The sequence below is a fragment of the Gopherus flavomarginatus genome, chromosome 1, assembly GCF_025201925.1.
Source record: "Gopherus flavomarginatus isolate rGopFla2 chromosome 1, rGopFla2.mat.asm, whole genome shotgun sequence".
In the NCBI taxonomy this organism is placed as follows: Eukaryota; Metazoa; Chordata; order Testudines; family Testudinidae; genus Gopherus; species Gopherus flavomarginatus.
This window is the reverse complement of record NC_066617.1, coordinates 26,377,260-26,403,018: the sequence shown is the minus strand read 5'-3', so window position 1 is coordinate 26,403,018 and position 25,759 is coordinate 26,377,260. Positions and strand designations below refer to the sequence as shown.

The window sequence follows — 25,759 nt, the reverse complement described above, 5'->3', positions numbered from 1 at the left end:
ATCGAAAATAACAGTAATCAATTAAGGACCAGATTCACTAGTATGTTCTGGGTGCTTTGTGCTCCTCTGGCGATGCAAAGTAGCTGCTGCACCTGCAAGCTTTATTTAACTGGTCAGTATGCTCCAGCTGTTTGCATAGCTCTAGCGTTCTGCAAAGTAGCCAGAGCATGCCAGTCAGTGGCTATGGCCCTAAAAGTCAACAACAGATTGGTATTTCATATCTGCAGCTCACTAGAGAAGTCACGATGGGTAGCATTTTAATGGCTTTCTGGTTTTATCTTCATGCATTATATTTTTAAATTTAAAAAATCCCAGACAAAAATCTATGTTGATCTGGAGTTAAGAATTTAAGATAAGGCCATATAGAGCAGAATTAAGGATGTTTTGGTGCTTCAACTGTTTATTTTCATACTTTAACAAGTCTGGGTTTCTTTACATTTAACCTTGACTCTGAAGTTCTTGGGTTTATAGCGCCTGCTTTAGGAATAATTACAACAGCTCTAAATAGTGCTGTATTCTTAAATTACTGGTACACGTTCTCAGTTTAATGCAGTTCCTATCTCCGAACATTATATACAGTGTTGTCGTGGACTGGCAAACTCCGCTTCGCTGGACGCAAAAGACTCCGTCACTCAGACCTAGTCCAAGCCTCACTCGTGGGCGGCAGAGATCCCCTCACACGTTTAGACCAGTGTCATCGGGCAGCAGTGGGGACGAGCAACCTCAGCGGTGGTGTCTGAGAAGACTGGTCGCAGCTGCCCAGTCTCGCGCACCCTCGGTGCAGGAGGGTTTTGCTTCGTGCGTTTCAACGAAACGTTTAAAGTATCTCCCTCACTCACCTCCTCTCATCAGCCTGGGACGTAGCCCCAGGCGGACTACAGCTCCCAGCGTGCACCGCTCATCAGGCATTACACCCTGGGACCTGTAGTCACCACAGCGAGCCGCACCCCTCTTCACCCTGAGCTCGTCTTCTCTCCACCGACTTCCCCTACGTTCTTCCCCCTGCTAGCTTTAGTGGTCCCTCCCAAAGTTCCATGCAGAGCGCTTCGGGAAACTGGGGGAGGAGAATAACGGGTGGGAAGGCCGGTGACTGATGTTCTATGCAACCAACCACAGAGAAGCTATTGAACAAATAGCCAATGGAGGGAGGCGGGGGCGGGGTTGGGCTCTTAGTTGTGCGGGCTTAGAAAAGGCTGAGTGGTTGGTACTGCGCCTGCGTGAGAGGAGAGCTGGGTGGGTGCTATCGTCGTGTCCCTTCCCTGAGCGTGTCGGTGGCGGTGGGTGCAGCGACTGCTGTGGGGAGGGGCGAGCGGCCGGAGGCAGGATGGAGAAGGCGGCCGGGCGGCGCTGAGCCGGAGGGAAGTTGTGTGAGGGGAGGCTTCGGGTTTGGGGGAGGCAGGCGGCCTGAGAGAGCCGAGGCGGCGGCGGCGGGGATCGAGTGGGGGCGGCCGGGGCTCAGGCTCCGGCTCCGGCTCCGCTGGGAGGCAGGCAGGCAGGATGGAGCAAGAGGAGATCCTGAGGAAATTCGTCCAGCGCGTCCAGGCCATGAAGGACACAGACCACAATGGGGACGACAACTTCGCCAGCGACTTCATGGTGAGGGGGGTGGGAGCGCTCAGCTCCCGGCTGTGCCTGGGGGCAGGGGAGAGGGTCCCGTGTGGGCTGGGCAGGAGAAGCCGGTGGAGAGGAGACGGGTGGGGTGTGTATGCGGGGGGAGGTGTAGCATCTTCCTGCGTGAGCTGCCATTGTAGCCCCCCAGTCCGTGTCCTAAGCCCTCCTGTTGTGTAACCCGGAGCTGGGACGTTGCTCCAGCCCCGGTTTGGGGGAGCGGGCGCTGGCCTGCAGGAGCATGCCCCTCGTGTAAGGGCTGCTCTTGCGATCCCCAGCCTGAGCCCTTCTTTGGGAGGAGATAAGAGAGTGGATCCCCTTGAGTGCCGTCTCGCTAACCACGTCAGTCTGTAGGACCTCCTCTCCCGAACCCAGCCCCTTTCCTGAGGCGATAAGGAGGGTCCTGGGTACTCTGGGTGGGGGTGCTGTCTTGTTCCGTTCCATGATGTGTCTTTGTGGCCTCTTCTGTCGGCGATAGTGGGGGTCATAATGGCAACTTTGGATAGTCTGGCATCTTCTGTCCTCAATTATTTGTCGTTGTAACCCCCTTTTGATCCTTTCTGAGAAAATATGATAGATGTGTTCTTGAAGGCTAGCATCTTTCCCTCAACTCCCTCTCACACTGCAACCCCAGGCTGTATCCCTCATCCTCTCTCCCTCTGAGATCACTTCACCAACGACATTCTTGTAGCCTCTGTGTATGTGCATGCAGGGGGAGAGGGGATATAATCTAGAACCAGGTTTATTTGTTGTTGTTTTTTTTAAATTTGTTTTTCCTTATTCTGACTATTAAAATGCTTGAACTGATTTGATCTACTGAGTGGGTGATCTGAGCTGGGAACAGTTGTCCTGATTAGGTGAATATATCAGTGTGACTTTAAATGTTGTTTAAACATTTAATATGGAAATATAATTTTAAGCAGCTTTTGGGGTGGTGGGTTAGCAGACCGCATGTACAATATGCTGCTGTAGCCTGTTGTATTACCCGGTGGGATTTAGAATAAAGATGTATTCTTAGTCTTTTTAGATCTCGTTTTGATAATGGTCTGGGAACAAAAAAATCTTGACGTAAATGTCACATCAGGAATTGTCTGAAATGTGGGGAGGAGGCTGTGGATATTGTGCAACACTCAGGGGCATTGGGAGCACTTTCAGGTCTGAGGAATGGAAGAGGAAGTGGACTTTGGGAAGTAACTATTTTATACAGAGTGGACAGGGCCGGGGTGGGAAACAAGAATACCATTTGGAAAGGATTTTACTGATCCTGGGCCACTGAAATAGCCATACAAATAGGGAAGGAAGGAGGAAACCACATGGTAAAATCGCCATTGATTTAAGAGGTGTAAATTCTTAATTTGCTTTTCTTTCCTTGAAAATTACATTAAGATGTTGCCTTAAATCTATGGGACTACAATCCTTTTAATCTGTTTAATTTAATCTTGAAAATGTGAGTAAGGGAACTCCTGTTTAACACACAGGCTGACATCCAGTTACATTATGCTGGTAAGGCTGACCATTGTTCTAAGTAAAGGAAGAGTGTGTGTGTCTATAACAGAAATGAGAAAAATATGTAAACTGAATGCTGTAAACAGGATTGGAATTAGCCTTTTTACAGAGTAAATATGTGACCATATAAGAACTTTTATATTTGATCTGGCAGCCCAGAATTAAAGTTGCAGTATACTAAGCGATACCAATTTAAAATACATATGTAGTAATGTTTTTTTACTTAACCTAAATGTTACTTGTAATAATAAGAGATTTGAAAACTTGTGTTGTGCATTTGACAGCACTCTGTATAATTAATGTTGCTATTTTCAGCTGTGTAATTGGTGATCTTCCTCTGTTTTTATGGAAGTTACACATAGCACGCATGGAAAACATTTATTAAAAAAAACCCCAACAAAACAGGGAAATATTGTAAAACCATAAATTTGCTGAGAACTGAAGGGCAGGTGTACTACCTGAAAGAACTCTCAGGCCTTCAGAAGAGTGGGGGGTGGGAGAGGCTAGATTCAAAGTCATCGGTGTCCTTTTTTGCATTTTCTGTTATAACTCAACTGCATGTTTCTATTTCTGAGAAAAAAAGAACTTTGAATAATGTGTTAAAGGAGAGTTGGAGAGCCAGAATATTGTGGTTTAAGTATTATACGGAAGGACTTTCCTTTAATGACAGGTTTCAGAGTAGCAGTCATGTTAGTCTGTATCCGTAAAAAGAGCAGGAGTACTTGTGGCACCTTAGAGACTAACAAACAAGTACTCTAAGGTGCCACAAGTACTCCTGTTCTTTTTTTCTTCAATGTTTATCCGTATGTTACACAAGCAGATGTAGAGGGGTCTGACCACAAGAATGCAAACTCTCTCTCTGTAAATAGTTTGTCATTGTATGGCAATGGTATTTTTTGCCACACTTATTTTATGTAGCCACATTAAAGCTTCTGTCTTTGAGATTTTGAGGGAGTGGAGAAGGGTGAAGAGGAGGTGGTAAGAGAAACTAACGGGAGAAATAGTCTCTCCTTCTCTCCTTATCTTTAAAACTGGAGTGATTTGGGGGGCGGGGTGGGGGGAAGGTAGTGTCGTCACAGTTATGGACAGGAAGTACTGTTGCTGCTAAACAGTGGCAAGTTGATGGAAAAGGAATTGCTGTTACTCATCACTCCTCTTCCAAGCCAAAGCAGAGTCTAAAAATAGAATTGGAGTGGTGGATGAATGCAATTGAAAACAGTTTTTTCTTTTCATGTCTTATTTCTTCCCTTAGATTGTGATAAAGTGGCCTATATTAGTTTATTCAATCAAGGTTAAAAAGACTCGCTCCTTTATAGATAGGTGTCAGGGATTTGTTGGGAAGAGAAGTTAAGGAAGATGATGCGGATATATGGTAGATTTAACTAATAACCTACTAATCATCCTGGATGTATGTAGATGTTAAAAGGCAAAAATGTTAATAAATTTGAGAGCCGGGTAATGCTGCTGCTGATACAACTGAAAATATATCCCACTTTGGAAGGATGAAACTAGAAAGGTGCAATATAGAACTGGAAGGGACCTCAAGAGGTCATATAGTCCAGTCCCCTGCACTCAAGGCAGGGCTAAGTATTATCTAGACCATCCCGATAGGTATGTCCAACCTGCTCTTAAAAATCTCCAGTGATGGAGATACCACAGTCTTCCTAGGCAACTTATTCCACTGTTTAACCACTCTAACAGTTAAGAAGTTTTTCCTAATGTCCAACCTAAACTGCCCTTGCTGCAATTTAAGCCCATTGCTTCTTGTCCTATCCTTGGAGGTTAAGAAGAACAATTTTTCTCCCTCCTCCTTGTTACAGCCTTTTATGTACTTAAAAACTGTTATGTCCCCTCTGTCTTCTCCTCTCCAGACTAAAACCCAATTTTCTCAATCTTTCCTCATAGGTCATGTTTTCTAGACCTTTAGTAATTTTTGTTGCTTTTCTCTGGACTTTCTCCAATTTGTCCACATCTTTCCTGAAATGTGGCGCCCAGAACTAGACACAATACTCTAGTTGAGGCCTAATCAGCATGGAGTAGTGCAGAAGAATTAGTTCTCGTGTCTTGCTTACAATACTCCTACTAATACATCCCAGAATGATGTTTGCTTTTTTTTCCAACAGTGTTACACTGTTGACTCATATTTAGCTTGTGATCCACTAAGACCTTCAAATCCCTTTCCGCAGTACTCCTTCCTAGGCAGTCATTTCCCATTTTGTATGTGTGTAACTGATTGTTCCTTCCTAAGTAGAGTGCTTTGCATTTGTCCTTACTGAATTTCATCCTGTTTACTTCAGACCATTTCTCCAGTTTATCCAGATCATTTCGAATTTTAATCCTATCCTCCAAAGTATGTGCAACCCCTCCCAGCTTGGTATTGTCTGCAAACTTTGTAAGTGTATTTTCTATGCCGTTTTCTAAATCATTGGTGAAGATATTGAACAGAACCAGATCCAGAACTGATCATGGTGGGACCTCACTTGTTAAGCCCTTCCAGCATGACTGTGAACCACTGATATCTACTCTCTGGGAACGATTTTCCAAACAGTTATGCACCCGCCTTATAGTAGCTCCATTCAGGTTGTATTTCCTTAGTCTGTTTTATGAGAAGGTCATGCAAAACAGTATCAAAAGCCTTATTAAAGTCAAGATATACCGCATCTACTACTCTCTTCCCCCCGCATCTACAAGGCTTGTTACCCTGTCAAAGAAAGCTGTCAGTTTGGTTTGACATGATTTGATCTTGACAAATCCTTGCTGACTGTTATTTTTCACCTTATTATCTTCTAGGTGTAGGAATGCAAGGAATACTTACAAGGTATGATATAATTCAGGCATCGTTGGCTAGTCTTCCACAAAGAGAACCAAATCCACTTGGACAGAAGTAAATTTGATTTTGATAATCATACTTTGAAGTACAAAAAGTCCCAGTTCTTTATTAGGAGATCGCTTGTGAAGTGTTGCGTGTGAACAGTGTTACTCAACATTGTTTATTGAAAAGTGTGCTTGCTACCGTACAAACATAGAAAGTATGGATTCTACAAAGTGTGTGTGTATATATAAATATAAGATATAGTGTGTGTGTGTGTGTGTGTGTAAGAGATGGAAGGTCAAAGCTTTCTATGGCAGTGGTGTGAACAATATTTTGTGGGTTAGCATTGAAAGACCTCAGGAAATAAATTTTGATTGGTTTTTGTACTTTTTTTTTTCCAGTTATGGCAGCAGCATAAACAGATCTTCTATTGATTCCGTATGTAGTGCACTTGGCAAAGAGTGCGTTTGTTTAGCGTATCATTCATGCCATCAACTTAGATTACTATAACTGTAGGATCATTCAGTCTGACTCAAAATAACGGATGAAATATGAATGATGTGTGGCAGTTAGCACTCAGGCGTTGGAGTAAGTCTCTTGCTAATTTATTGACAGGTTTAAGAGTAGCAGCTGTGTTAGTCTCTGTCTCTAACAAATTTTTATCTCTGGTAGAATCATAGAATATCAGGGTTGGAAGGGACCGCAGGAGGTCATCTAGTCCAACCCCCTGCTCAAAGCAAGACCAATCCCCAGACAGATTTTTGCCCCAGATACCTAAATGGCCCCATCAAGGATTGAACTCACAACCCTGGGTTTAGCAGGCCTATGCTCAAACCACTGAGCTATCTCTCTCCCTTATTTGAGCATCAGGTTTTGTGGGCTACAGCCCACTTCATCAGATGCATAGAATGGAACAGATTTAAAGGTGGGCAATTTTGCAACAGAAAAGCTTCAAAAACAGACTCCAATGAGAAACTGCTGAACTTGAATTAATATGCAAACTAGATACCATTAATTTGGGCTTGAATAGAGACTGGGAGTGGCTGGGTCATTACACAAATTGAAATTATTTCCCCATGTTAAGTATCCTCACACCTTTTTGTCAACTGTCTGAAGTGGGCCATCTTGATTATCACTACAAACATATTTTTTTTTCTCCTGCTGATAATAGCTCATCTTAATTAATTAGCCTCTTAGAGTTGGTATGGCAACTTCCACCTTTTCATGTTCTGTGTGTGTGTATCTTCTTACTGTATGTTCCATTCTATGTATCTGATGAAGTGGGCTGTAGCTCACGAAAGCTTATGCTTAAATACATTTGTTAGTCTCTAAGGTGCCACAAATACTCCTGTTCTTTTTGCTAATCTATTGTTACAGTACTCTAGCAGAATTGTTAAAGATGTCAGATGTACAAAAATAACAGTTATGATTATCTGGGTAAAACAGCACTTACACATGACAGATGTTTTACTTTTAGGCCCTGATCCAGCAATGAGTTCTGCGCAGGTAGGCCCACTTATCTAAACATAGTTCCTTGCAGTGAACGTTCGTTTGTAGACTCTCGGTAGAAAAATCACCCTAGTTTTGATACTCTGAATTTATGAAAATAAGCGCTAGTGAAACAGACTGTCTAAACAATCAAACTTTGTAAAAAATTTTCCCTTAATACAGGGATCTGTATGTAGTTACAAGATAAATTACACATCCCATGCAGTTTCATATATTTTTGTATTGTGAAATTAGATCAATACTACAACTAATAGAAATAGCTTATCTTCAGTGTAGGGTCAAATTCAGGACTTCCTAGCAGCTTGTGCAACCTAGTTGATTACGAGATAGCTCAGATTGCAAGTTAATGAAAAATTTGGCATATTATCTTAAGAAAGAAGTATTAAATGGACTCTTGATTTGAAATCAAGACAATAAAACATTTTTTAGCGTCTGGTGCTACACCGGCTGCTTAGTCGCCTTGCCATTTTCTGTGTTCACAAACATCTGTTCCTATTCTTAATGTCTTTCTTCTCTATTGCTTTGTGAAACACCATATAAACAAAAGGGGAAAGTTACTGACTATCTAGGGTAACAGTGAAATAGGCTATATACAGATCTCCATCTAGAACTGAAAGACTTTCTTCTAACCTTAGATATTACTCTTTAGAAAAGTAGACAAAACATTGTTTGACAGAAGTAATATTTTGATGTCCTAACAAGTCACAATGAAAGAATACTCAAATACATTAATAAAGATTATGTTTATTGATAAACGAGTTCAGTTTAAATACAGTAGAATCCTTATTTTACAAACTGGAGATTAAGGAGTTCATAAAATAAAGAAGTTATAAAACTGAAAATTGCAGAAGGTATGATTTATAAGTTTCAGCATGTTGCACTGCATCACTTTCTTCTTGGCCTTCAAATCATTGCAAACTAATTTCCAGTGTACTGAAAGCATTGGAATGTGAGGGGATGTTAACTGTCCTTCATCAATATCACTTTAGTTATGTGATCTCCATCCCACTTCCACCCTGTCAGGGAAAAATGATTCATATGTTTGTCTGTAAGATTGGTGTTTGTGAAATTGAAATTCTACTGTACTGTTTAAGTTCCATAACAGAAGAAAATAATGCAAGTGATCTGCTATAAATAACAGTTTGGCAACACTTTTCTGGAAAGACTGTCTCAGTATTAATTTGCTTCTATTGTGAACTTTTTGGTACCAGATACAACTGATGTTCCTCTCAACTGTGTTTTTCAAATTAAGCATGCAGTTCTGTAGTTTGGAAGCGTACCAGAAAAGAGTTGGACACAAACTATTCATAAAAGATAAACTTTTAACTGTTTAGACAAAGAAGTAGTTGACTATTTTTTTTTAAATTCTTTCCTTAAGAATATGAGAGATGACAAATTCAAGGATTCATTCAATTCCTTCTGAGCAGGTTTCTCATGAATAACACTTAGGGGTTAAATATAAATACACAAAACTGCTTCTCTGTGTTTCTCATGTAGACTTGCATAAGCAACATAATGAATTTTCAACAGAATTAACTTTAACCTATTTAGAAGGCTTTAGCAGAGAGAAGATGCTAAAAAACAGATTCATGACTTTTATCCTTTGTGCTTTACCTAAAAATGGTTAACACATTTTCTATATCTAGTGGTATGTCAAAATCAGATGTGACCAAACATTGTAACTGTCTTGATACTAACAAAGGGTTCAAACTTGTAAGGTGCTGAGCACTTTCATCTCCCTCTGAGTTCAATGAAAATCGAAGGCATTCATTACCTTGCAGGAACTGACCCATAATTATATTACATAACTGATCATTTTAACAAAACTGCACTCTTACAGTTATTCTAGTAAGCCACACGCTGTTTTATTATTTGTAAGTGTACATCAAGTGTGTCTAAACTTGGAGAGCCAAAAATGGACCTACTTTGACCTATACTGAAGGACTTGCCTTCAACATTTCCTCACGTACATCTTCCTGTTTGGGGGTTAGGCAAAGTATCTATTTTGGGCCTTTCCTAAGACTATGTAAATACACCATCACATGTAATCTTATTGGGCTTAGTATGTCTCATAAAAGAGAGAAGTGTTCTGTTGAGATAGGTTGGATACTTCTATGAATTGCTTTTTAGTATTTAAACATGACTTCTGTTACTAATTTTTTTTTAAAATAACATTTCTGTCAAAACTCTTTCCAGTCTGACCCACCTTTTGGTTGTAATTAAGCTAAAGTTTCATTATGACAAATTTTTAATAGGAAAGGCAAGTCATAACATGAGCAGTTGTAAGGGTCTCTTTGCTAGAAATGTTGTTAAACTTTTACTTCTGTCTGAAACAATATGATTGAATAATAGCTTCAATAACTCTTACGTTAGGGGCATCAGAAGCTTTGTGGAATGGTATTTTTTTTACATGTTGGCTATAAAAATGTAATAATCAGTGGACAGCTTTCAGCTTCAGTCAAATTAGAAGGAAATCATTGCTGTGACTATTGTTTCAAATGTGTGCAGATGTGACTTTTGGGGAGGGGGTTGGGTGACAAGCAGCCAGAAAGCTGCTGTGATGGACCCCACTTATCTTTTGTGTTGTTATATACTGCATAAAATCATTAAATTAAATCTTGCTTAACATGATGTTACCATGTGAAATCTTGTGATCACTGGTCAAAACTGTGTAATAGCTATTTAAGGCAAGAAGAACGGCAGCAGATTTCACAGTACTTAAGGTTTTTGTTACACAAGTGATACAAGAATATGTTCTCTGTTTAAATATTTAAAGAAAGTGGGAAAGTCTAACTTCTCCCTCCCCCCCACACACTAAGGCTTTGCTCTTGGTGAACAAGTTTTGTGATATTACTAATTTTGCTGGATCAATAACAACATGTAGACTGATCTGGCAGTAAGTGACATACCAGCAGATTTAAGTAGATCATCTCAGATGTGAGAGAAATATACAATATTCCCTGTGGCCCCACTCAAGCAAGGTGCTTCAGCATATGCTTAATTTTAAGCACATGCTAATTGTCTTGCTGGATTGCGGCCTATAGTGAGTAATGTCAGTGGCTACAGTTCAGCAACTTTTATGTAGCTTTATCACATTGTCGCAGAAATAAACTATCAGGATCAGTTTGTAGACCTTATTTTTCTTGCAATAAATGTCAAGTCATAATCCTGGCAGACTGTATAACTGAGGATTACTTAATCTGAACATTAATTTGTGAAATATGTACAATTTAACCTACTTTTGAGTAATGCCTATAGCTGTGCTAATGTGGGGGGGGGGGGGAATGTACCTCATAGTTAACAAGGTAAGCGACAAACTAAGCACTCAGTAATAAAAAAATGCAATAGGTCCATTAATATGTCACTAACAGAACTCTTGTTGAACATATTTTTTCGCTTCTTGGTATCTTCTTTTCATCTAGGATTGATGGGTGCTGAGATGCAAAGCGGTGGAAATTATACTGCTTCAGTTTGTGCTTCACCTGTTATGTGGATGGGGAATCTTGATACTGAGGAGAAAATAGTAGTCATGCCAGTCATTCTAGGTCAGGGGTTCTCAGACTTTTTGTACTGACGAATCCTTTCACACAGCTAGCCTCTGAATGCGCCCACCCCATACATTTAAAACACTTTTAAAAATATATTTAACACTATTATAAATGCTGGAGGCAAAGCAGGGTTTGGGGTGGAGGCTGACAGCTCGTGACCCCCCCATGTAATAACCTCGTGACCCTCTGAGGGTTCCCGACCCCCAGTTTGAGAGCCTCTGTTCTAGATTGTGAATGTAAGGGAAAGGCAAAATGGCAGCAGTAGCCTGAGTACATGTTTGCAGAACTCCACTATAATTTGATTTCCAACTCATGTTCTTCTTGGTTTTCTCCTGAAGTAGCCTCGCATGCTGAATGTCTCTGAGATTTGTGTGCGGTAATTGCCACTTTTGTCTTTGAGGGAATTTTTGAGCTGGAAGTTAGCCATTACTGTTAGTAGAAAGAGAAAGTATGTTTAAACAGGCAAAAAGACGAACTAAACCACCAAACTTTTCAATAGCAACAAGCTTTGTTAAGCAGGGGAAGGGGCAGATGGTGATCTGGCTTGGGAGACTTATTGCCCCGACTCTACCCTGTTTGTGCTATGAATTAATCTCATTACTTCCTTAAAGATAATTTTATTTGTGGTAAGCAAGTTATGAGGTGGAGGGAAGTATGGCATGGTTTATAGGACAAATTATTGTGATTGGGGACAACTCTCTCTGAAAGTAAACCCCAAATGAGTTGTCATCAGTTATAAAATGAAGGGACTCAATGTGGTCAACAGCTGAATATATAAGAAGAGTAAAGCTGTGGAGAACAATATGAAATGACATAATCTAGGAGTAGGAGTGCCAGGGTGGATTTGATTTAAATCAATTGATTTAAATCACTAGTCAGGAAGACTCTATTTTAATCATGGATTTCTACATAAAAGTGCGTTCTTGTTGGTTGTTATACCCTTACCCATATTCTTCACAACTCAAAGATAGATGTAAGTTTCATTTTTAGAAGGTATACACTATACATTTTCAAAGTGAGTTATTTTGAAAACTTCAGATTAGTTTTACAGCTACACCTCTACCCTGATATAACGTGGTTGTGGGGAGCCAAAAATCCCTACCGCGTTATAAGTGAAACACCATTATATTGGGGTGGCGGTGGTAGGGCTGCAGCAGTGATTTAAAGAGCCCTGGGTTCCGGCTGCTGTGGGGAGCCTGGGCCCTTTAAATTGCCAGCCCAGCCCCACTGCCGAAGCCCCGGGGTAGCAGCGGCAGGCCTCTGGCGGTGATTTAAAAGGCCCTGGGCTACCCGCAGCAGCTGGAGCGCTGGACCCTTTAAAGCACCGCCAGAGCCCTGCTGCTACCACGCTTTATGCGAACCCATGTTATATCGGGTGGCGTTATAGCAGGGTAGAGGGTATATAAGAAAATGAATGTATGTTTGGTTATTTCATTTGCCGAAGGTAAATGAAGCAGATAGTTCACCTTCCAATGTCTTCACAAATATCTCCAGTTCAACAGGTTAATCATTACTATTTGGAGGATTTTCTTCCCATGCTGTATTAGGAGGAGAACATCACCAGACAGATATTTAAATTGTTTTTTTAACTAAAACAACAATGTTGCATATTGTGGAGTTTTTTCTTCAGCAAGCAAACATATAATATTTTAATAAAACAAGCATGTGAGTTTTTGAATTTAGTTAAGTATCAGAGGGGTAACCGTGTTAGTCTGGATCTGTAAAAGCAGCAAAGAATCCTGCGGCACCTTACAGACTAACAGACATTTTGGAGCATGAGCTTCTGTGGGTGAATACCCACTTCGTCAGATGCATGTAGTGGAAATTTCCACTACATGCATCTGATGAAGTGGGTATTCACCCACGAAAGCTCATGCTCCAAAATGTCTGTTAGTCTGTAAGGTGCCGCAGGATTCTTTGCTGCTTTGAATTTAGTTAAACATTCAACTTATTTAAAAATCAGGTTTGTTAAAATTAACTAAAATAGTTTAAATGAAATATTAAAAAAAAAATAAATAAATTGACTGTCAGCCAGGCCAGCATGAGAAACTTGAAATATTGGCTTCTGCAGCTAACTCAGTCATCTTCACCTTCGTTTTCCTGTTTGTTCATAATCTGGAAAAGAAAAACAAGCTTTCCTGCTTTTACAGGTCCCAAACGTTTTCTCAGTTTTTCTGAATCTGAGTGCTAAATGACTTCAACCAGTTCACTGGTTTGACTTTTTTTCTTTAAAACATCATCAGCAAACATACATTTCTTTTACGGCCTGCTGCCATTATAGGTTTTCCCTACTAGTAAGAGAATGATATGGTAGATCTCAAATCAATGAAGGCTACACTCAGAAAGACCTCAAGACTTCTGAAATATGCTGCTCAAACAGTTTCACGTTTTTGTTTCTACTGCCTGTCCCTTCCTTCTCACACTTATCTCCAGACTTCTCCTAGTCCAGATCTATTCCGCCCCCAACAGTCTCTTCTATACATTGAACTTTTTGAAAATTTGCACTTTTAGCAAGGGGTAAGGGATTGACTCTGTGTACACAAATTTGCAGAGGGACAATGGGGTTGAAGTCTATAATAGAGGTGAGAAATATCATTTATTTGAAAACATTTTTGATATTAACAAGTATGTCATCTCTGGAGACACAAACCCACAGTTTGAGAACTGCAAAACTAAGTATCTCTGATGGTATCTTCTAGCCTGAGCACTGAGTCCCATTGTGTAGATAGGAAGATTAACCTAAATAATCTATACATAAGACCCTGGAATGCCATAAGATTGCTGGCGAATCCATGAACTACTGGAACTCATTTACAAAACTTTTCTTAAAGGTTACAGGAATATATTCTCATACTATAGAATTAGAATTTATAATCCCTATAGCTCAAATACATTATTCCATGATGAGATGTATCTTAAGTAACACTATCTTTAGATATGCTTTTTAAGGAAAAAACCTTTTTATCCAAAAATCTATTTTACTTTTTTTTTTTTTTTTTAAATCATTGATTTTTATCCACTCTGAGGAGTGCCAAATAGGACAGAAAGACACAGAAATGTGTGCTTCTTTCATCCAAGAGGAAACTTTTAGGTATGCTGATCTAGTAGGCATATGTTTTTTTTTGTTTTTTGTTTTTTCCAAAGAGTGATTGGCAAAACTCGCTGGTTGTAGGGCCAAATTCTGCTGCTTCTGATTTACGCCCCCCCGCCCCCAGCCCAAATCAGGAGTCAGTATATTTTGAAGGGGTTTTACTGGTATTCAGAACTGCCTCTAGGGAAGGGAGGTTATATTATAGTTGTTTCAAAATTTCTTTGCTGTATTTCCCCTGATTGTTTGGGCTGCGTGGATTAGACAGTAAAGATCAACTGCATTGAGACTGGTCTTTTCTAGAACGAACAAACAAGAGTAAGAAGAACAAGTTAGATGGGTTTTTTCAGGGGCGGCTCTAGACATTTTGCTGCCCCAAGCAGGGCGGCATGCTGCGGGAGGCGCTCTGCTGGTCACTGGTCCCGTGGCTCCAGTGGACCTCCACCGGAGCCACAGGACCAGCGGACCCTCCGCAGGCATGCCACAGGAGGTGGCCTGCCTGCCGCCCTCCTGGCAACCAGCAGAGCGCCCCCCGCAGCATGCTATCCCAAGCACGCGCTTGGTGTGCTGAGGTCTGGAGCCACCCCTGGGTTTCTTCCATGTTGGGAATGGGGCATGGAAGAAAACGGTGTAGGAAGCTTGCATTGCTACTTCCTGTGCTGTCTTTGTGAACAAGCAGGACCTCAGTCTCAACAGATGTTGATCTGGCATTTTATGTGAACACTTAATACCCTGTTTCAGTATTTTCTGCTGTATCTAATTCAAATTTAATGCTCAGTTTTTAAATTTGTACCTGAAACCCGGGGGTACTTGTGGAAATACCCTTGCAACTGATTCAAGGATGTACTGTTAATGTATAGCTTTTACTAGTGTGGGACAGAATCTGGATGCTAGATGGTCTTACCCTTATCAAACAGGACATTTTTTTTTGTTGCATCCTCTTGTTCGCTATCCTAATCAGTGTTCATTTGACTTCAAATTCCAAAAGATGCCAGAAAAAGCATAGATTGGATATAGTGTTTTTGTTTTTTTTTAAAAAAGGACGACGGGGTGGGGGTGGGGGGGGAAAGGTTGCAGATACTGCCTGTTGCTGCATCCCTGGCTAGCTCATTGTTAAACTCGGGCTTCTGAAATGTTCTTGTTCAGTGTAGGGGAATTGAATTTAGTGCCTTCATTAGCATAAGTGACTCTGATAATCCTGAAAAGTACTTGATCTGGATGAGCTGAAGAACTAGGAGACCAGCTGGTAGAAATTGAACTTGACCACATAACTTATAAGCCCTCTCAGGCAGGGCTATTTTCTTTTATTTTTGTGCAGTCTCTAGCACAGTGAGGCCCTGATTCTTTTTACAAGGGGTGTGTGTGTGTGTGTGTGTGTGTGTGTGTATAAAATTTTAAAAAAAAACATGCTTATGATACGATTATCAGAAAAGAGCTTGACAAGCACTTGGGCTGCCTAAAAATGTGCCGAGCTCTTACTATCCCTAAGACTAAAACCTTGTGTATCGGGGAAGTAACCTCTGCTTCCACACTCAGTTTGCAAGAACAAAACAGTACAGATCTTTTAAGTACTGTTACAATTGAACATAAATCAGCTTGTATTTAAAAACGGATGTAGGTCTTCATCTGTTACCTCCAAAAAGGAAGAATGAAATGTGAGGAAGAGAAAGGGAACACACACACTCAGGCCGTGGTTTATCACAGGAAAGAAGGCAGAAAAAGAATGAAGTAAAAAATGGTATCTATTAGGAGTACCATTTATCTCATATGTTGTATGCTTTGAGTCTCAAACCATTTTTGCTTCTCCTAAGTTAGTTGTGAGAGGTCTTTCCTTGCGTGTGCTGATGCTTTCAGTGTTTGTTTCATGCAGTGACATCTATTTGTCACACATGAGGGTGATGTGTAGCTGCTCTTTACTTGTCTGTCCACACACATATGAAAACCACATCTGCTTGGGATGATTGGACCAAGAGCAGTTCTTTTACCTTGCCTCTTGACAGTACAGTACCCCCCTCCACCTCCCCAGTTGCCAGGGAGCACCTTCTGGGATTAAGATGCAGGGACTCTTGTTGTTGTTCTGAATAATTCATTTAGAAGAACTGATAAGCTGAGGAGAAAGCAAAGAGCTGGCTGCATAAATGGCATTCGCTTGTTCATGTGCTTTCCCATTGGGGATGGACTTTGTTAGCCAATAATTGAATAGCCTTGATGTTGTGGCACTAGTTGAAGTGAGATTCAGAGGCTCATTGGTCAGTTTTTCTGGAGTTACTAGCTTTACTCTGATATATTTGCATTTAGATGAGTAGGATCTGGGGCTGATTGGCCTGGTTAATAGGATGGTATTGCCATCTGTCTGCTCAGTTGCTGCTGTAGTCTGACTTCTCTATGGCCTGGAAGCCATAAGAATGGCCCTGCTGACCAGTAGCTATCTAGCCCAGTATTCTGTCTTCCAACAATGGCCAGTGCCAGATGCTTCAGTGGAAGTGAAAAGAACAGGGCAATTACCGAGTGAACCATCCCTTGTAGTCCAGTCTCATTTTCTGGCAGTCAGAGGGGCAGAGCATTGGTTTGTGTCCCTGACCATCTTGGTTAATAGCCATTGGTGGACCTATCCTCCATGAATTTATCTAATTCATTTTTTGAACCCAGTTATACTTCTGGCCTTCAGAACATCCCCTAGCAATGAGTTCCACAAGTTGACTGTGTGTTGTGTGAAGAAGTGTTTACTTATGTATGTTTGAAACCTGCTGCCTATTAATATTATTGAGTGTTCTGTGAAGGGGTAATTAACACTTCCATATTCACTTTCTCCACACCGTTCATGATTTTATAGACTTTAGTCATATCCCTCCTTTGCTGCTTTTCTAAGCTAAACAGTCCCAGTCTTTAGTCTCACCTCATATGGAAGGTGTTCCATACTCCTAATCATTTTTGTCGCTCTTCTCTGTACTTCTACCAATTCTAATGTCCTATTTGAGACGAGGCAATCAGAATTGCACACGGTGTTCAAGGTATGGGTATATGGTGGATTTATATCAGGGGTCGGCAACCTTTCAGAAGTGGTGTGCCGAGTCTTCATTTATTCCCTCTAATTTAAGGTTTTGCGTGCCAGTAATACACTTAAACGTTTTTAGAAGGTCTCTTTCCATAAGTCTATATTATATAACTAAACTATTGTATATAAAAGTAAACAAGGTTTTCAAAATGTTTAAGAAGCGTCATTTAAAAGTAAATTAAAATGCTGATCTTACGCCGCCAGCCTGCTCAGCTCGCTGCCTGCTTGGGGTTCTGTTCACCTAGGCTGGCAGCGGGCTGAGCAGGGCCTGCAGCCGGGACCCCAGACGTGGGGGTGGGGAGGTTTCAGGGGTCAGGGCAGAGGGCTGGGGGAGGGGGTTGAGGGCAGAGGGCTAGGGGGTGTGTGGGGGGGGGGAGTGTAGGGCAGAAGGCTGGGTGTGTGTGAATGGGGGTCAAGGGTCAGGGCTGGGGGTGTGAGGAGGTACAAGGCAGAAGGCTGGGTTTGGGGGGGTTCAAGGGTCAGGGTAGAGGGCTGAAGGTGTGCGGGGGTGCAGGGCAGAGGGATGGGGCTGTGAGGATGCAGGGCAGAAGGCTGGGTGTGTGTGTGGGGTGGGTTCAAGGGTCAGGGCAGATGGCTCGGGGTATGGGGGGGTGCAGGACAGAATACTGAGTGTGTGTGTGTGTGTGAGGGAGATCAGGGCAGAGGGCTGGGATGCTTGGCTCATGGGGGTGCTCGGCTCATGGGGGTGCTCCCAGCTCCTTGCCCTGAGTGGCTCATGGCAGGCTGGAAGGGATATGCCCTGTTCCACCTCCTTCCCCAAGGCTCTGTCCCTACCTCTCTCTGCATCCTCTATGGAGCTGTGTACACACTACCGCTCTTCCCCCTCCCCCTTGCTAGGGCCATCAACTGATTGGTGCAGGGAAGAAGAGGGGGCGGGGCAGGAAAGTACCACACTGGGAGAAGAAGCAGGGAATGGGGAAGCTTGGCTGCCACAGAACCAAGCTTCTGCCTCCTGCCCCCGCAGGGGAGAGCGGTGGGCAGAGGGGCTGAGTTAGACTGGGGGCTGGGACTGCGGCAGGCAGCTGGGTGCCACTCAAAATCTGCTCGCGTGCCATAGGTTGCCAACCCCTGATTTATATAGTCGTGTTATATTTTCCATCTTCTTATTATCCCTTTCCTACTAGTTCTTAGCATTCTGTTAGCCTTTTTGACTGTCATTGCATGTTGACCAGATGTTTTTGGAGAGCTATCCATGATGATTCCAAGATTCTTTCTTTGAGTGATAATAGCTAATTTAGAGCCCATCATTTTGTATGGATAGTTGGGACTTTTTTCCAGTGTGTATTACTTTGTACTTTCAACATTAAATTCCATCTGCCGTTTTATTGCCCAGTCACCCAGTTTTGTGAAGTCCCTTCTGTAACTCTTCTCAGTCAGCTTTGGATTTAACTATCCTGAGTGACTTAGGGCTTGTCTACACTGCTTGTCTACACTATTTACAGTGCTGCAACTTTCTCGCTCAGGGGGGTGTTTTTTCATACCCCTGAGTGCAGCAAGTTTCAGCACTATAAAGCGCCAGTGTAGACAGTGCACCAGTGCTGGTAGCTATGCCCCTTGTGAAGGTGGTGGTGGTTTTTGTTTCTGTGTGGTGTTTTTATTTTTAAAGAGCACTGGAAGAGCTCTCTCCCAGTACTGTACCTAGGGTGACCAGACAGCAAATGTGAAAAATCAGGACAGAGGGTGGGGGATAATAGGAGTCTATATAAGAGAGACCCAAAAATCTGGACTGTCCCTATAAAATTGGGACATCTGGTCACCCTAGCTGTACCGTGACCACATAAGCCATGTTAAAGTGCTGCCACAGCAGCACTTTAGCATTGCCAGTGTAGACTAGCCATTAGTATCATCTGTTAACTTTGCCACCTCACTATTCACCGCTTTTCCAGATCATTTATGAATGTGTTGAGCAGCTCAGGTCCTAGTACAGATCCTTGAAAGATGTAAACAGCAGTGTCTCCCCATTGTGAAAACTGACCATTTATTCCTTCTCTTTGTTTCCTATCTTTTTAACCAGTTATTGATCTGGGACCTCCCCTTTTAGCCCGTAGCTGTTTACTTTGCTTAAGAGCCTTTGTCATGGATGCAAGGGGCTTGATTGTCACTGGGTTTTGCTAAAAGGGTAGATTTGAGAGGATAGGGCTTGCCTTGGTTTCATAACTGTCTTTTTAATGCTTGGTGACCATTGAGGTGTGCTTGGCCAGAGAAGGCACTTTCCAGTCCCTGACTTCTAGAGGAGCCATTGTTTTTCATCTTTCCCTCCTGCCTCCCCCCCCCCATCTGATGCCCTCTTCTTGGGGAGTTTCTCTGTGTTGTTCTGTTTACTCAGATCAGGTTGACCAAGCTGTTTCACTTCAGTGATTTTTCTCTGCCCCCCCCCCCACCCCCCCAGTCAGACTGGAAGTCTGCAGCTGCTTTTGCTACTGAAACTGACATCCTGTCTCTGCAGTTGTTGGACAGGCCCCCTCCGTATTTCTGGCAGTCGCTTTCTCCGCATGCCATTTGGTATCTGCAGAGTACTTTCATGAGGACTGTTGTCCCAGAAGTGAAGTCCACCCCCCCCCCCCCTTATTTTTATTCTGTGGGTGCGATTTCTGTGCAAACAGGCAGGTGGCTGTACTGGAGGTATTTAGTAGACATTCCTTTCTGACCATGAGTACAGATCATTTCCTGGTGTTTGTGTCAAAGTGCTGCATTATCCTTCAATCACAGATCTCCCTGATGCTTACTGGAGGACTCGTTTATCCTCTGAAGGCTGTGTGCTCCTGGCTTGGGGAACACTATATACAATCTTTTTTTCCCTAGGCACTCAAGTGACTTCCATAGTAGATTTTTGCGTGGCATTGTAGTGACTAAACACTTTAGGAATCACATTGTCTGGGCAGTACCTCCTTCTGTCTTCTGCTTTGTATGTGTTTCACTTTTAATTTGCCCTTATTTGAATTTTTCCACCCCCTGGCTTTTCCATGTTTTGGGGTGTGGTTCTCCTCTTCTCTCCCCGCTTCCCAAACAGGGCAACACGGTATAATGCTTGGACATAGCCTGTTCCTTTGTTGTCCAACTCTTATTTTTTTGTATATATATTTGCCCTGACCCAGTTTAAAATTTTTATTTTTATATATAAAATTTTTAACTGGGTTAGAGCAAATTAGTAGTTCTGAAATCTCATAATGGGAGAGAAATTGGCAGGTTGTGAAGGGTTTGTGCTTGTTTTTCTGTGTGTTGACTGTGGTCAAGGCTTCATGTTGATTATACTTTCTGTAAATTGACTAAATCATTTGAACATATTGTGCTTGACTTGACCTGGTGTGGTTAATATTCTGAGTGAAATTGGTGGCAGAAAAACATTAGTGATCCATGTATAATGCTGGAACATTATTTTATCTATTTGTCTTTGTGTGCAACTTCATAATGTATAGCTTATATAAGTCCATTTAACATGTCTTATGTCTTACATATGGTGTTAAAGGTTTTTATTATTTTCTATGTAACTATTTGAATGTTGTCTCTCCTACCAGAATATTCTACTTCTTTTTTCTAACTATCTCATTTAATCCTCTATCACCCTTTCATATATGAGGCTTGAAAATTTTACCAGGCAACTAATAGCTGGAAGACTAAAGTGAAGTGAACTCCAAAGAGACTCTCCTTCCCCCTCACCCCACCCCACCCTCAAAAGGGGGGCAGAACTAAACCAAAAATGCTGGGAAAGTGACACCGCTGGGATTTGTACTAGAGTGCTGTCCCTGAACCCTGCTCAGAGCAACAAGTTTCACAACCTCTGGCAGGTGTCATAGGTGCCAAATTTGAAGTCTCCTAATCTCTCTGGCTACTAGAAAGGAAATAAATATTATTCCTCCTGTTGCTTTCCTTCTACCCAGAGCCCTCCTGGCTGCTATATGGGGGTTGTTGTATTTGGGTGCCTGCTAACCTAGCACTTCTTTGATCTGTGTTTTGGGTCAGCCATCCTCCCTAGTGAATACCAGCATTACCTGCATCTGATGTTGCTCAGGCCTGGTCTACACTACACGTTTAAACCGATTTAACACTGTACCCATCCACACAGTGAGGGCTTTGCACTTGTTACATCAGTACCATGTAAAAGGGAGCCCAGGCTGGTGGTGAGACAGCCCGCCAGACTTTTTTTTGGACAATGGGGCCAAAAATGCCAGGGAAAGGTGAAGGAACTTAGCCTGTGTAAAGAGAGACTGTAAGGGAGGAGGCAGTTGTTGGGGAGATACTCAGCTGCCCACTGACATGTCTGAAGGAGTTAGGCCTTCCTAGGCTTCCATCAGGGGATGGTAAGCCTCTAGGCAAGAGCAATGCACAGACTGTTTTTAAAATCCTTTCCTTTCTCTCTTTATGTTATGCCTTCTTCCAATAAAGGTCAAACAATAATTTTGTTTAAGACGGCTATTTGGTCTCTTCTTTCACTACTTCTCAGTCTCCCAAAGGGAAGAAGCATGGGTGCTGAACCCACTCGGACCTGCTGTGTAAACGTAGTCAGTACACAGGGTATTGCCTCTCAAGGCCCAGTCTGAGTGGGAGAATTCCATCCTGGAAGAGGTAAAGGCATGAGGACTAACTGGGGGGAGAGGTTGTGCTCAGAGAACAGAGGGGACTGAGCTGCAGCTAGCCTTGTAACTGTGTCCCTTTCTTTTAGTAAGTGACTAGTCTTCTGACTAGTCTAGAAGGTCCTGTGACAGAAGGTAGAAAAGTTGTCTTTGTATTTGAATAATTGCATTTTGATGTACTATTGTGGTACTATGATCATTCCTATGAATAGATTCATTTTACTTGACTGACTAGACTGATGTTGGAATGCAGAGTACAAAATGCACATTTTGTTTCAAACTGAAGGGCTCAACTTCTTCTTCTGTTGCAGGCCTGCGCAATATACGGCCCGCAGGCCGCATGCGGCCGGCGAAGGCTAACTGTGCGGCCTGCGGCTGGGATTCAAAGGGCTCTGAGCTGCCTGCGGTGGTGGGGAGCTCAGAGCTCTTTAAATCCCAGCCACGGCCAGGATTCAAAGGGTTCTGGGCTGCCTGCAGAGATTCCCGGCTGCGGCTGGGATTAAAAGGGCTCTGGGCTCCTCGCCGCTGAGGGCAGCCCAGAGCCCTTTGAATCCCAGGGGAGGCTGAGATTTAAAGGGCTCAGGAATCCCCATGGCTGCAGGCAGCCCAGAGCCCTTTGAATCCCTGCCGGGGCTCCAGCAGATGGGCTGAGGCTGGGATTTCAAGGGCTCAGGCTCCCCTCAGCAGCAGGAGCTCTGGACCCTTTAATCCCTGCCCCGCAAAGCTCCGGGTTCCTCCAGCCGCCAGAGCCCCAGGCCCTTTAATTTGACCCTGAGGGCTCCCAGCCACCTCTTCAGCTGGGAGCCCCTGGTTGATTTAAAATCAAGTATCACCTCCCCACCCCCAACCTTCCTTTTTGTCCCACAGCTGTTTTGGTGAGGTGGCGCTGGGGAAGGAGGGTTTGTTTCTGCAGGGTTGGGCGGTGCTGGGGCGGGGTGTTTCTGCCGGGCCGGGAGGTCCTGGGAGGGGTGTGTTTCAGTGGGGCGGTGGGATTTCGGCCCTCAGCTGTTTTCTTTGGAGTAATGTGGCCCTTGCCGCTTTACGAGTTGTTCAGGCCTGTTCTATTGCATGTCGTGTCCTTTTAATCTATTTAGGACAAGATACATATAGTCCTCTCGGGTTCATTAGCATCAGTACTTCTATTGAATATTAGAATGGCTGCTAACATATAAGCACTCTTATAACATATGTGCTTGGTGAGGTTGAGGGTTTTTTTGAAGATCAGAAAAGAGGGTTTGGGAAAGATTTGTCAGGATATTGTTCCCATCAAGTATGGGTTGTAATTGTTTGATGCGCAACTTGTTTTCCTAATGATACCAGATTTAAAAGCCTGGTTGCTTTGTTTCTCAGCGTAAGCTCTTCTGTACTAAAAGGAGTCTTTTATAGGCAGTGAAAAATTTCATTGTGGAATTTTGAACATGTATGTATCCTAGAATTTTGCGGTTCAGTTTGTAACCTTAAACTACACATTTGTAGTGTGTAAAAGCACTTAGCATTTGCTGCAGAACTTTTGTAGTGCTCAATATGCAAATTGTTCTAGAATGGGATGTATTACAGAATTACAAGGGCCTGGTTACTTTGTCATAGGTGCAGGGCACACAATCCTACTCCTGATGTTGTGCTGATAATAATAGCAGGACCAGGAGAGGGTTCTTGGCTCACTGCTCAGTACAGAACTCATGGTGAGCTTCTAAATGGCTAGATACCTTATTTCAGTAGCTATTAACTTTCTGAACATATCTACACAATGATTAAAGAGCTAAAACTGCTAGATCCCCTCGTATTCATTCCGAATAGGCTTTTGCAAGATAATATGGAGAGAGGTAATGGAAATCTGACTAGAATCCTGATCAGATTCCCTAGATGCAGATAAGTTGAAAATATAAAAAACTTCAAAGAGAAAACTAAATACTTAAGCTGAACTTCAGCTTTAAATTGTTGCTTTGAATTCTGTTCTGTCAAAGGCCAAAAACCCCAGTGCCCTGACGTTGCTCCGCAGCAGTAGCGTGGAGTGGGGCAAGCCCTTCACCCTGCTCCCCAGCAGGAGTGCTGGGTGGGCGGAGTGGGTCAGGGTGTGGGGGTGCCCATTTTTCCAGGGCCCCCCAATTGGCCCCATTTGCCCAGTGGCTAATTGCTACTTCAAATGTAACTTCTGTATAGAGTAGTGAATTTTTTTAAAGTAAGTTGGCTGGAAACAATAACAAAGCATATTAATATGTCAGGGTGGTCTGAATAAATTTCCAAGCCTGAATCAGTTTCGTAGTGTGACTATTGAGCTTGTCCAAAGACTTTTTTTTCTTAAACTGTAAATGGGAACAGAAACACCTTTCTTTAATTGTATTTTTTTTGTTTAAAACTCAGGACACACCACTGAAAAGGGAATTCAGTCAGAAAACTTTCTGAAGAAAAATCAATATACAAAATTCAAATATTCCTGTAAATGTAATATCTGAAATTTTAATCTTTTAGTTTAAATCTTGTATCTGAATTTTATAGAAGTGTCAGGAAAATTGGCAAAACATTGCATAAAACTTGATAGTTAAGCCTGAGGAGACCCTTATTACTTACTAGACTTTAGGGACCTATGAAGTGAACTGCCTAGATCAATGTATCAGTAAGCAGTCAACACTTATGCAGATTATTATTTGATCTCAAAGGCTCTAAGTAATTATTTCTGCACTATTACTTATTTAGACAATAACTTATTGTCTAAGGGTTTACTGTTAATCATACAATTTATAAACTGCGGCTAAAATGAGATTCCACTTGATGATAATTACAATTTTTGATTGCTAATCAAAAGAAGCTTTTTGGGCAAGTTGCAATATTTTTATTGCTTGCCTAAGGTATTGGTAGCAAAGACAGACATAATGGGAGTGTGCACAATTAGACTTGGCTACAGCTCTAGCAGTTAAACTTTTAGTGATAGACATTCAAAACGAGGACCTATTTCCTCGTTGTTGCAAGCAGAAAACATGCTGCCGCAGAACAAGAAAAGAGATAATTATTCAAGAGCTTTTTGTACTTTTAAAATCACACTTTTCATAAGTGGTAAAAGCTTACGATCAGCTTGAGAATTTGTATTAGTGTTTCAAAACTCGAGATTCACCATAATCCCAATATGTATCCTTTGATTTTGTTGCCACTAATGCAGATTGATAGCCTTTACATAAATTAGGCTGATTGCCACTTACCTGACTGACAGCAATCAATAGGAAAAAGAATTGACTCTTGGCCAGCACAAGTTCATCTGTTTGATAAGAATACAAGAACGGCCATAATGTATCAGACCAAAGCTCCATCTAGCCCAGTATCCTCTCTTCCAACAGTGACCAATGCCAGGTGCCACAGAGGGAATGAACAGAACAAGTAATCAAGTGATCTATTCCCCTGTCACCCATTCCCAGCTTCTGGCAAACAGAAGCTAGGTACACTATCCTTTCCCATCCTGGCAAATAGCCATTGATGGACCTATTCTCCATGAATTTATTTAGTTCTTTTTGAACCCTATTTTAGTCTTGGCCTTCACAATCTCCTCTGGCAAAGAGTTCCACAAGTTAATTGTGTGTTGGGTGAAGAAAGACTTCCTTTTGTTTGTTTTAAACCTGCTGCCTATTTCATTTGTTGACCCCTAATTCTTGTGTTAAGGAACTGTTGTTTAATCCTTTTCATATTTACTTTCTCCACACCAGTCATGATTTTATTGACCTCTATCCTATCCCCTGTTAGTCATCTCTTTTCCAAGATGAACAGTCCCAGTCTTATTAAACTCTCTCCTCATACAGAAGCCGTTCCATACCCCTTATTTTTATTGCACTTTTCTGAACCTTTTCCAATTCCAATTCATCTTTTTTGAGATGAAGCGACCACATATGCACGCAGTATTCAAGATGTGGGTGTATCATGGATTTATATAGAGGCAGTATATTTTCTGTCTTATCTGTCCCTTTCTTAATAATTCCCAACATTCTGTTAGTTTTTTTGACTGCCGCTGCATATTGAGTGGATGATTTCAGAGAACTATCCACAATGACTCCAAGA

General features: G+C 42.2%; 1 protein-coding gene across 2 annotated transcripts in view; it reads left to right on the top strand.

Annotated features, from left to right (window-relative positions):
- Nucleotides 1-1,218: 1,218 nt before the first annotated feature.
- Nucleotides 1,219-25,759, top strand: part of PTPN12 (protein tyrosine phosphatase non-receptor type 12) — a 169,837-nt gene continuing 145,296 nt past the window's right edge. For both annotated transcript variants that reach the window (XM_050936860.1, XM_050936861.1), the window contains exon 1: nt 1,219-1,596. In XM_050936860.1, coding sequence (XP_050792817.1) covers nt 1,498-1,596 — 99 coding nt within the window. In that variant the 5' untranslated portion in view covers nt 1,219-1,497. The remainder of the gene's footprint in view (nt 1,597-25,759) is intronic.